General features: G+C 40.2%; 2 protein-coding genes across 3 annotated transcripts in view; one reads left to right on the top strand and one right to left on the bottom strand.

Annotated features, from left to right (window-relative positions):
- cdk19 (cyclin dependent kinase 19) overlaps positions 1 to 7,463 on the bottom strand; it is a 31,105-nt gene extending 23,642 nt beyond the window's left edge. Inside the window, exons 1-3 of one of the 2 annotated variants that reach the window (XM_008312613.3) lie at positions 7,048 to 7,463; positions 4,026 to 4,101; positions 2,496 to 2,606 (exon numbers count right to left, since the gene is read on the bottom strand). In XM_008312613.3, the coding sequence (XP_008310835.1) occupies positions 2,496 to 2,606; positions 4,026 to 4,101; positions 7,048 to 7,175 (315 nt within the window). In that variant the 5' untranslated portion in view covers positions 7,176 to 7,463. Of the gene's footprint in view, positions 1 to 2,495; positions 2,607 to 4,025; positions 4,102 to 4,186; positions 4,827 to 7,047 lie in introns of those variants that run through there. The other variant, XM_025056874.1, reaches the window with a different exon arrangement.
- Positions 7,464 to 8,360: 897 nt separating this feature from the next.
- Positions 8,361 to 12,071, top strand: part of amd1 (adenosylmethionine decarboxylase 1) — an 8,297-nt gene continuing 4,586 nt past the window's right edge. The window contains exons 1-4 of the mRNA XM_008312611.3: positions 8,361 to 8,710; positions 10,480 to 10,566; positions 10,740 to 10,866; positions 10,987 to 11,089. Of these exons, the coding sequence (XP_008310833.1) occupies positions 8,601 to 8,710; positions 10,480 to 10,566; positions 10,740 to 10,866; positions 10,987 to 11,089 (427 nt within the window). The 5' untranslated portion in view covers positions 8,361 to 8,600. The remainder of the gene's footprint in view (positions 8,711 to 10,479; positions 10,567 to 10,739; positions 10,867 to 10,986; positions 11,090 to 12,071) is intronic.

The raw sequence follows: 12,071 nt of genomic DNA, 5'->3' as shown, positions 1-12,071 counted from the left end.
AAAAAGAAGCAGCGGAAGCAACTGCCGATCACAATGTTTTTTGCAGCCTCGCAAAAAAGAGCCGGTTCTTGCTACTACTACGGATACACTTTCGGAAACCGTGGAAGAGGCGCCCCAAGAAATGGCACCACCCTCTGAAGATACGTAAAATCAATCATCGGCTGGGCAGTAAAAGGCATCATCATCATTTTACTGCGCATAAATATGGTGTCACTACTTCGCGGAAATTCAGTTCTCACAGCAGGCTTTGGAACCTATCTACCGCGATAAACGAGGGACCACTAAAGGTTTGTGACGAACTCGGCAGCTTCTTCGGCATCAGAGCTCACGGCTTAGCCATGCCTTACGACTGAATGGATGCCAGTCCTCGGTTGAGCACTCCTAAGATAGATATTTCCTTTTATCACGAGCAAAATCTTGCAACAGTTGCAGACTCGTAACATGGAATACTCGTATTTCGGGAAGCTCCTACGTCGGAGATCCACTGTATAAAAATGCCAGAACTTTCTTAACTGTATGACCGTGTCATTTATTTGTGTCATTGTAAATGAAAACACGAGATAAACTAACTAGTTTTATTTGTAAACAGTAAACAAATCACCAAATGATTTCATAAACCTAAACTCTAGTGTAGATCACAATCGATGACTTAAAAAATTTAAACAATTCTCCTGGGGGAGGGGGGGGTTAATAATTGGTCCTTTATAAATAGATACTTGAATTTCCAATTACAAACATTGGCTCATATACAGTAATTACTAATGTAATTATAGTTTGACAATCCATATACGTCATTACAGCCCAAACAAAGCTCAACTAGGCGTTGAGCTTTAAGACCTTCAAGGAGTGTTCATGCGATTTTATACGTACATTCATCACGTGTTGTGAACTCATTTAACACATAACAATCGGAATGTCCTGATTAATTCTAAGATTAATTTCATTTTATATATTTATACATATAGCTGTCATTCAACTCTAGATCAATATTTTCATAGTTTTATCTTCTTCTACTTCTTTTTCTTTGGGCTGTGTCCCTTTTTTCAGGGGTTGCCACAGCGTATCAGCGTTTTCCATCTCTCCCTGTTCTCTGCAACTTCTACTCTGACTCGAATCTGCATGTCCTCCCTCACTGCATCCATATATCTCCTCTTTGTCTCCTACCTGGTAGCTCCATCTCCAACATTCTTCTACCAGTGTATCCACTGTCCCTCCTCTGCACATGTCCAAACCATCTCAATCTGGCTCCCCTAGCTTTTTCTCCAAACCCTTTCTGTCTGTGTTGTCCCTCTAATGACCTCATTCCTGATCCTGTCCATTCTTGTCACTCCTAAAGAGAATCTTAGCATCTTTAACTCTGCCACCTCCAGCTCCACCTCCTGTCTTCTGCCTATTGCTACTGTCTCTAAACCATACATCTTGGCTGGTCTCACCACCGTCCTGTAAACCTTTCCCTTCACCTTAGCTGACACTCTTCTATCACAGATCACTCCTGACACTTTTCTCCAGCTGTTCCATCCTGCCTGTACTCTATTCTTCACCTCTCTTCCACAGTCTCCAATGCTCTGAGCAGTTGATCCTAAGTACCTAAACCCCTGCACCTTCACCACCTCTGCTCCTTGTAACCTCACTATTTCACTGTTCTAGCTTTCGTTTACACACATGTACTCTGTCTTGCTGCGACTGACCTTCATTCCTCTTCTTTCTAGTGCAAACCTCCACCTCTCTAGCTTCTCTTCTAGCTGCTGCCTACTCTCACTACAGATCACAATGTCATCTGCAAACAACATAGTCCATGGGGACTCTTGTCTGACCTCATCTGTCAATCTGTCCATCACCACAGCAAACAAGAAGGGGCTCAGGGCCGATCCTTGATGTAGTCCCACCTCCACCTTGAAGTCTTCTGTCCTTTCTACAGCACACCTCACCACCGTTGTAGTATTCTCATACATGTCCTGCACAAACCTAACATACTTCGCTGCCACTCCTGACTTCCTCCCTTGTCTCTCTGTCGTATGGCTTTTCTAAATACACATCCATCCATTTTCATCTGCTTATCCACTAACGGGTCACGGGGGCAGCAGTCACCACCCAAATCACATTGCAACGTACCAACACCCCCTAAACCTTCCTGCGGGTGGTGAGTCCACTGGAAGGTACCAACCGCCCTAACCGGGATTCGAACTTGTCCTGGAGGGGAACCCTGGGATTCCACACCAACGACAGAGACATTGCCTCTGGGCCAAAGCGCCATATAATAATTTTCATAGTTTTATAATTTATACATTTCTTAAGGCATGCATTAAGTTACTCAATTGTAACACCTTGACTTTAGCGAGGTATGTACAAAGAGCCCCAGCCGTAACAGCTTGGTAAATAGTGGAGTTGCAGCTTTCAGCAAGGTATTTACTGTTGAAGTATGTATTTAGCCAAAAATTTTAAATTTCAGTGCATCCTTACAAGTCATTGATATAGGCAATAATTTTGAGACTGACCCAAAGATCATGTTCCGCATAGTCAAAGAGCAGCCAAACCTTTCTGTCACTGTGGGACAGAAAGACTTTCTGTAGGGCGATTACATTTGGATGTTTCAGTTCTCGTAGCAGCTGAAAGACAGAAAAAGAGCAAATGAGCAGGCTGTGAAGAAGTTTCACATTCAGTGTAAACTTGTTTGTACAGATTGAAACAAAACTTCTTTCCTTCTTTCCTTTAAACGACTGACCAGGGGCGAGGATGGAATGAATGAATGAATGAAACATATTACAACACTACATATTATAACACTACATATTGTTCAACGCTGTAAATGTCTGATCGACCACGAACATGCAGAAGAAAATGTACAGGGTGGGGCTGAATGAGGTGAGGTTAATGACTCATAGTGCCGACACCTACAGGCACAATGATAAATAGGTGGACGCTGCCGCAATACCGATAAACCTCATTCTCCAAAGGAACTAAACCTCCTGAACAGGTTAATAGGATTGGAATGTTTCAAATGAACAATGAACTAGGAACATTAATGGAATAACTTGCACAAGATATGTAGAACATTGTATAACATCTCCGCAACGAGGGGATGTTCAGGTGTCATTGGAAATTTGAGAATCTGACAGTTATGGCAACAAAACACAGCGTGTGGACCGGTTACTATATATTTGTGTCATGCAGGAAAGAAATGTATTTGATTTTATGCAAGGAGCATTTTATGTCATATATTAGACTATTTTTATAGTTCACCTTGTTATATACATTTTGTATGTTGCTTAAACTTATAACCGAGGGTTCGTTTACATTAGCCGAGGCTTTGTTTACATTAGCCGCTTCTACACCATACACTGTATTGGGCTACATTTTTGTCCTTTTATTCGTGTTGTTTTTTTTTTTTTTTTTGCTCTTTATTTTGGGTCACAACAGAGTAAACAAATTATTTGATTGTCTCAACTTAGTGAAGCTAATGTCATATTAACTGGAGTAGCAACGCAACTGTTGGAAAAATGCTCCTTGAAAATAATCAAATACATTTCTTTCCTGCATGACAAAAATATATAGTAACCGGTCCACACGCAGTGTTTTGTTGCCATAACTGTCAGATTCTCAACTTTCCAACGATACCTGAACGTCCCCTCGTTGTGGAGATGTTATACAATGTTCTAGGCCCGCCATTTTGTGATACCTGTCTCTGATTATAATGTTACCACGGTGTTAACGACACAGCTCCCTCAGTACATCGCAGATGTTTTTCTGATTCCAATCTTGCGAGAGTTTCACTATATCGCAGTATTGTGCGGTAAATATTTTGTAATTTACAAAATTTTCAGAATTTTTGTTATAAAACATTTTCTAACCTAAGAAAAGAACGCAACTATCGCGATAGGAGAGGGATCACTGTATAATATTTTGAAACCAGGCTGACAGAGATCGTTTTTAAATATGAATTTGGTCAAAAATTGGTTAAATAATAATTTTTTATACAATGTTGCTATTTGCTATATGCTAACAAAACCCTTAACTGTGTAACTTACAGCAATTTCCCTGCAGGCAGACATTGATATCCCAGTGCCTTCTATTTGTTTTAGTGCATACTCTTTCTCGTCAATTCTGTGAAATGAAGAAGAAAGTGAAATTAGTTAACCGTGACAGAACAACAATTTCCAACCTACTGTTATTCAACATATGAACTCACTTTAAATAGCGTTTACGATCATGTTTCTAAACAAGTAGTATGTGTTATTGCTGTGGGATTGAAGCAAAAAGATATAAATATACATATTATCAGGTTCTCAATAGTATTTCAATTCGCGGGGGTGTGGGTCGGAGGAGGGGTTGGGGAGTCGTAAAATCATTCTCGTCCCTAAAAGGGGGAGGGGGTGTGGCTTAAAAATAAGTATTAACAAAATAAAAGAAGTCAGAGCCATTAAGTATGAGAGGTCAATCCTAAATACTGTATTTTCCGGACTATAAGTCACACTTTTTTTCATCCTTTGGCTGGGCTTGCGACTTATATACAGTATATCGCGAAACAAACCATTCCAGATTCATCATATCATCTTTGCGGTGTCACATAGGAATAGTATTTCACCAAAGTGAGCAGGGGGCAGCAGTGTGTGGGGACGGTGCCAGGCTCAGAGTACCTCAGTGGCAACTGGTGGACTCGAACCTGAAGCCTTCCGGAGCCAAGTCCGCTTCTGTAACCACTAAGCCACGACTTCAAAACTCCTTTTAAGTCTGATTCTGGCTGAAAATAATATATAGTTGGACGGCAGTTTATTGTCCAGTATCCTGCCAATTTATCATAAGTGCCAGAAAGGCCCTTTGCCATAGTGGCAGACATTTCTCCATTCTGGCTGAAAATAATATATAGTTGGATGGCAGTTTATTGTCCAGAAAGGCCCTTTACCATAGTGGCAGACATTTCTCCTCCACTGCTGGCCCATTGCCATGGTTATGTAAAGCCATCCTCAGGTCTCCCTGCCATAGAAGACATAGCCAGAGCCCAGAGTGGGGCTTATCTGGGCTTAACTTTACCATAGTAAAGTTAGGGAATGTAAAGAAAGTGTAAAGAATGTCCTTGCACTTGAATAACTTGAAAAACAAACATTAGCATTAGCTCAATACTTTCAACATTGTAAACTGGTTATTTTTGGTAATTAGGTAGTGGTTATAAGTTATCTCAGTAGCCCTTACCTAACATTGATCTAAAGTTGGGCTCACCAACATGGTGCCCTGGGGCACTAGCTAGCCCCCATGTACTACCTAAAGTGCCCATGGGGGTATGTTCTAAAAATAAAACTAGTCAACAAGAGGGTCAAAAATTGTACTGTTACTGTGCTTTTTGAATCAGAAAACTTACAATGATATTCAAATGGGCACAACGATGATAGTAAGAAGAGTGTCTGCCATTTTATGTTCCGGAACTAATTATTATTAGATTGTTTGGGAAGTCTGTATCAAACAAGTGTTATTATTAGTGTTATTAGTGTTAGTGCATTCCCCAGGTCTCCAGTGACATTTGCAGTGCAAGGGCAGAGGTCTGCTTTAAACATTGATTTTTCGAAAGGTCAATGTTTAATTTGAATTTTTTTGGCATTAACATTTTGCATACATACTGATGTTTTCTTTTCTATAACTGGAAGGTGTGTTATGTAAAATTTTAGTCAAATATTTGCACCTTTTGTCCTTTTTGTTTTTAAGTTTCCGTTTGCTCTAAGGCTGCGAACAAAATGGTTAAAAAACAAAATACCGCAATTTCTGGACTATTGAGAGCACCTGAATATAAGCCACACCCACTAAATTTAATAGAAAAAATATAATTGTACATATTTAGGCCGCACTTCTCTATTAGCTGCAGTTGTCCATGAAAGTTTTGGGTTTTTTTTTTCCCCTTTTAAAAAAGCACATTTGTTTAAGTCGCAGGGTTCAAAGCGTGTGAAAAAAGTAGCGGCTTATAGTCCGGAAATTACGGTAGCCTTAAAAATGGTTACTTAAGTTGTACGTGTGTTTTGCACACTATGGAAAAATGGTGGTAGGAAGGTAGAATGGCAGGTGTCTCCATACAGTGCTCGCTGACTACTGACATTTGACTGCAGTAAAATGTCAACATTAGTCAATAAGTCAAGTGACAGTTGATATTTTACTTAAATTACTTGAACTAAGTGTTCCTTTTACCCTCACTTTAATCTCAATCACATTGTAGTTAGTATTTAAGACAATTTACACATATTTCCTTGCCAAACATTTCAATCTTTGTCAGTTTTAGAAGTAATAATAGGGTATGACAATCAGTATCAGTTTGTGTCGTTCCTTGAAATTAAAAGACAAAAATCTAACATGGGGACAATTCACTTCATACAATAGTGAAGTCTGTAAAGGCTTAGGTCTCGTGTTAGCCTCGTTGTACAGTGTGTACGTGTGTTATTTCAATGTGGCAACTGAAAGACAAAAAATGCTTCCTCCACACGAGAAGTTATGACCAAGTGGACACGAGTCGCTTTAGTCATTTCAACTGAAAGCAACTGGACACGCGTGAATACTATGGCGTCTAGTGATATAGGAATAGGTTTACGTGGTTGTTATTTCACCGCATAGGATAGCTGTATTTGACAAATATGCCCTGTGCAGCGAAAAGGCCAAGTGAAAGTGCGTGCTGCTTCGGGCAAATAATGAAATTCGAAGAGACCTATTGGGAGACCGGAAGATAGATTTGGAGCGAGAGTCGAAAATGATATGACAGAAAAATAGAGGCAGACGGGAGACTGGTGCCTTTATTGACACGGTAGAGAACATAAAAAACCAAAAAACTTAGCAATAGCATTCGCTGCTATCGTCCTGTTGTTATTCTTGGGGGATGAGGGGGTGTGTGCACGCGCGCGTAACATGAAAACAAAAACACAAGACACACGGGATCCCGCTTCGAAGAGTTTTCGAATGTTACGCCCCGCTCGACCCACAGCCGACATGTATGCCTTCGGTTATGTGGCCAAAATACATGTAGTAGCCACATTAGGTGTGTGTGTATAAAAAAAATATCTTCCACATATCTCTTACCCGTCTTTGCGCTTTGCTTTATAAACGTGCCCGTAGGTGCCTCGACCCACTTTGCAACCTTCATATTCGAACAGATCCTCCACTCTCTCCCTCTCGGCAGCCAGCTTTGTTTTGAAGTCGTGATCCATTTTAAGCCATAAATGCGCATTTATTTGCGATTATATAAAATATTACTTATTACGCACATTAATTAAATAATCTAGTCGTTTTTTATTCCCCCACCATTTCCTTGTTTGGGATTTTGGTCTGTTCCACTTAATGTTCACTGGCTCGTTGACGTTTCTAATTGGCGCGTGTGCACCCTGGGTAGCGTAGTTTTTTTGGAGGCCGTGTGACAGGCTCCGCCGGTCTAGTGGCTACGCGTGAGAAACTACAAACCGCGTTTCTGGGTTTTTTGTTTTTTTTTTACACCATGCCAACTTGATAAAGTTTTGCTGTCCGCAGAGCTCCCAGTTTCAAATTTCACAATGAGGAAAGTCGTAACCTGAAGATAAATAGACAGTGTGATTCATTAAACAGTTCTGAATTGCACGTTTACGCTTAAATTATAGTTAAGCGTCAATTTAAATGTACATATTTTTTGTAAAAAACAAATACGTTTTAATTATTTACAAGGCATACATGTGTTTATTCTAAGACTTTAACGAATTAATACGATTATGTTTGTGTCTAAAAAAAGAACATAATTTATGTTTTCAGGCATGGCTAGCATTTTGAAGGTCACCTTGTCCATATTTAGATGTGGCCGTCAACTACTTACTTAGCAGTTATTGACAACATTTACAAATAATAATAATAATAATATGTCAAAAATCCTTTAAAAACTTTGCCCTGACTAGGAGAGTAACTCTGTTTGGGAATAGGTCTATGTCGCATATTGTGTGAAATGCACTTAAGAGGAAATACACAATACACAGCACACACACACACGTGTAGAGTACTGTATATAATGGGTTGGTTTAAACGTCGATTTTTCCTGTGTGCTGAATGTAGCTTAGACGTCAACACAAATTGTGACTAATGCTTATTAGGGCTTTTGGTTCTGCTTTGATCTACGACGTCATCACAAGTTAATCTAATCGGGCCCTCCGAATAAAAGTAAGTAGAATAAAGCCAGAATTGCACTGTCAATCGAAAACGACAGTCGTCTACAACACTGTGCTTTAAATTGCCGCTGAAAATAAATTTGATGGTATTTTACGAAGGGTAGGAGGAAGTGGAAGTGGATAGAGGCAGGCAACAAAAAAAAAACATTGGTCTGACCAATGGCGTCGCGAAACGTAAGATTTACGTAGTCGCGGGTCCCATATAAAACAACCGCGGCTGCTGTACTGAGTGCTTTACACAGTATGGCCGGCGATATTAGCTAGCATTCACTTACGGTATTCTCTGTAAAAGGGAAGACGGTAACTATAAAAAAAAAACACCAACACCTGGATTTGCTTAAAGGACTGTACCTCAAGATATTATAAGGTTAAGAGGAAAGATTCGTTAAGCTGTAAACGTTATTACCGACGTTTATTTTTTTTTTGCTGAGTGTCTGTTGCCTCACGATGGACGAAAACAGTGCACATTTCTTCGAAGGGACCGAGAAGCTTCTGGAGGTGTGGTTCTCCCGGGAGGATGAAACTAAAGGAGCAGGGGACCTTCGCACCATCCCGAGGTGAAAATCATTCGATAGTGTCCGTGTTCGCTGTTAGCTCTCGTGCATATGGAAGCGAGGCCAGCTACACGAACCTTTTTTTTTTTTCCTTCATTGAACACAAGTGACATTTCAATCAAAAATATGCACCCAAACGGGTATTTTTAAGTGGTGTCAACTCCTCTATAGTAACTCTTATGGATTCTGGGCGAGCACGCTAAGCTAGGAGTCAAATTTCTGTCAGTAGCGCACATTACTAGGCAGCTATAGCTTTCAGCTTAACTGGAAAAATGGCCACCTCCCCCTTTCCCCGTGGCACATCTGATCTTATTCATTCCTTGCTCCGGGTTAGTAAAATGGTTCCCGTACTGGTAAATGACAAGCACTCAATCCCTTAGTATCGGGGGAGTGAAGCCGTAAGTTTTTACTAAAGGCGCTGTCAAGCAAGGGGATTAGCAACCGCCTCTAAACCTGCTATTCTTATTGCCCCCCTTGGAGAAACTACTGCATTTTGTGCAATCAAAACTGCTTTTGTCCGAATTACTTTAACATAACAATTTCAACTGAATGGCGTGAGCGCAACTAGTGTGGCTTTCTGCTCCCTGCATTAATTTAGGGTAGAATTGTTTTTTTTTTTAATTACTTTTAATTAAAAGTTTAACTTCGTAGCTTTGCAGACACCACTGTTAGATAGAAGATCATCAGAAGTCCGTTTGAACGGTGTCATTTCTTTTATTATTTTGCTCCGAAGACGGAGATTTCGTTAGAAAGTATCTAGCATGTGGTCGATGTCGGTCTCCTCGTGTCGCTGCAGCTGCCCTCTCCAACCCTCACATGATGTACGCAGTAGGGCAAAGCCGCTGAAACTCGAGCGTTCGGTCGACCGTCGTGTTAGTTGTGCTGTAGGTCGTGCGTGCATTGTAAAATCAGTTATCACCATTTTACAATGTGCGGTGATTCGATGATATCTAATTGCGCATTTCACGTTGTTACGAGTATCTTAACATCCCGTGTTTCCATAATATGCCCGTCATCCCTGTCACGTTTCCAGACATGTTGGCATTCCCCTCCCCTTTACTCTGATTGGCGAGGACCTCTGTAGCACCTTCATCGGCCACAAAAAGCCTGTAAAAATGTGAGGTAACCTCCGTTAAGATGGTGAACGAATCACTCAATCGTACCTCAATCGTATCTACGCTTTAAATAACACATTTTTCTTCGCGGTCAGTAGTCATCTTAATCTGTTTGCGTTTTGCCTTTAGTGGTGTGTTTTTGTTACTTAAGATGACACTAACATTATGTGACACTTGCAGTTGCAAGGCCTGACATTAACCTTTTGCATACATACTGATGTTTACTTTTATGCAAGTGCAAGGTGTCATGTCACTTTGTAGTCAAACATTTGCACTCCCGTGGCCATTTGTTTTAAAGGCGTTGACGCTGTGACCAAAATGGTTAAAAAAACTAAAACAGAATAGTCTTAAGAATGGTAGGAAGGCAGAATAGCAGGTGTCTCTGAACAGTCCTCGCTCACTACTGACATTTGACTCCAGCAAAAATGTCAACGCGAGTCAAGTGACAGTTGATGAATTACTTACAATATTTGAACATAGTGTTCCTTTACCCTCGCGTTAATCTCAAACCAGCCATACCTGCATGACATTTTAGTTAGTATTTAAGACGGTTTACACGTAATAAATTGTAGTTACATGTATTTATTTATTTTATTTTTTTTACTGAGTTGTTACAGTCAGACCTCTAACTCTTGATCTTTTTCAAATTTCACGTAGGTTTGAATGGGACAAACTTTTGGAGAATGTGCATTGTTTAATCATCAGTGTGACAAAGACTGATAAGCAGGAAGCTTATATACTCAGGTGAGTGTCAACCATGTTATAATTTTTCCCTTTTTCCTGTAAAGGATAACAATATTACGTTGCAAATTGTCCTTTTGTAAATGCTTATGGCAGGAACTCAAGTGGTTCACTTGTCAGTACAAGAGTTTAAAACCAGTTTTTTTTTTTTTTCCTTAATTAACTCCCTCACACAGTGAGAGTAGCATGTTTGTCTCCAAGAGACGTTTCATTTTGAAGACATGCGGAACCACCCTCTTGTTGCAAGCACTGGTCCCATTGCTGGAATTGGCCAGAGAGTACTGTGGGTTTGATGCCATTGAGGTGAGACAATGTGACGCTTATACTTCATGTTACTAATTGTACTGATAAGACTGTTTTGTTTTGTTTGTTTGTTTTTAATGGGGTGTCTGTTTGGTTTTTTTTTTGTTTTGTTTTTGGCAGAATTTCTTCTACTCTCGCAAAAACTTCATGAAGCCAACTCATCAAGAATTTCCTCATCGGAACTTTCAAGAGGAAGTTGACTTCCTCGGGCAGATTTTTCCAAGTATGTAAAAGTACCTGTTATAAATATATAAAAGTATAATCACGATAAGATAGTGGAGCTGCGAAAAAGAATGCAGGGTGTCCTCGACTTTACTTGGAGTTTCGCTCCTATGGTGAGACATAACTTGGTTTTTGCCGTAATACTGAACTTGCATAATGTACATCGGTACTCACCCACAGGTAATATCATAATCTATGACGCAAAAATATCAGAAGTCTTACTTTGGCATGGGAGCCATAATGAAGGGCAGAAAGTTCTCAAAAAACAAATGCAAATGAAAGAAAGCGATTTTAGCAAAATCCAATGTATGGTGCACATATAAAAAAAAAAATGTAAATGAAGCCATTTTCCACGATTTATTCTGTTCCACTTGTTAAAACTCAAACCAGTTGGTGAGTTTAAGCGGGGTGCGTTAGAATGATGGAACAAAGTGATATAACCGTGAAACGTCTTACGTGGAGGAAATCTTAAACCTCCCCCTGTACCTTATGGACTCTCCTTGGCTAACAGATGGCTTAAGGTTAGCGCAGACATGGATGAACTTTTTGACTCGTGGGCCTACAGGTCTTGAAATTGATGGCTTAAGGTTAGCGCAGACATGGACGAACTTTTTGACTCGTGGGCCTACACGTCTTGAAATTGGGAAGGGCGGGGGGCGGGTCAGGAGCAGATAGATGAGAGTTTGTGTGAACTAAGATAAATTAAATGTAAAATGGTTTTAATTTTTCCACGCCATCTATTGGGGAGCTGTGGGTATTGCAGGGAAAGGGCTAGGGTAAGGGTATAGTTAGTATAATGATAATATACACTGCCTGGCCAAAAAAAAGTCGCCACCTGGATTTAACAAAGCAAATAGGTACGAGCCTCCTATTGGATAATTACTGCATGGGCGATTATCTTTCAGCTGGCAACAAGTTATTTAACCCCAACTGGTGCAATGAGTTGCTTCTCATTTCCTAAACAACCATGTCGAAAGACACAT

This window comes from Cynoglossus semilaevis, chromosome 7 (assembly GCF_000523025.1).
Source record: "Cynoglossus semilaevis isolate Cse_v1.0 chromosome 7, Cse_v1.0, whole genome shotgun sequence".
Taxonomy (NCBI): domain Eukaryota; kingdom Metazoa; phylum Chordata; class Actinopteri; order Pleuronectiformes; family Cynoglossidae; genus Cynoglossus; species Cynoglossus semilaevis.
The sequence above is the reverse complement of the archived record's forward strand: the minus strand, read 5'-3'. Positions and strand labels throughout refer to the sequence as shown.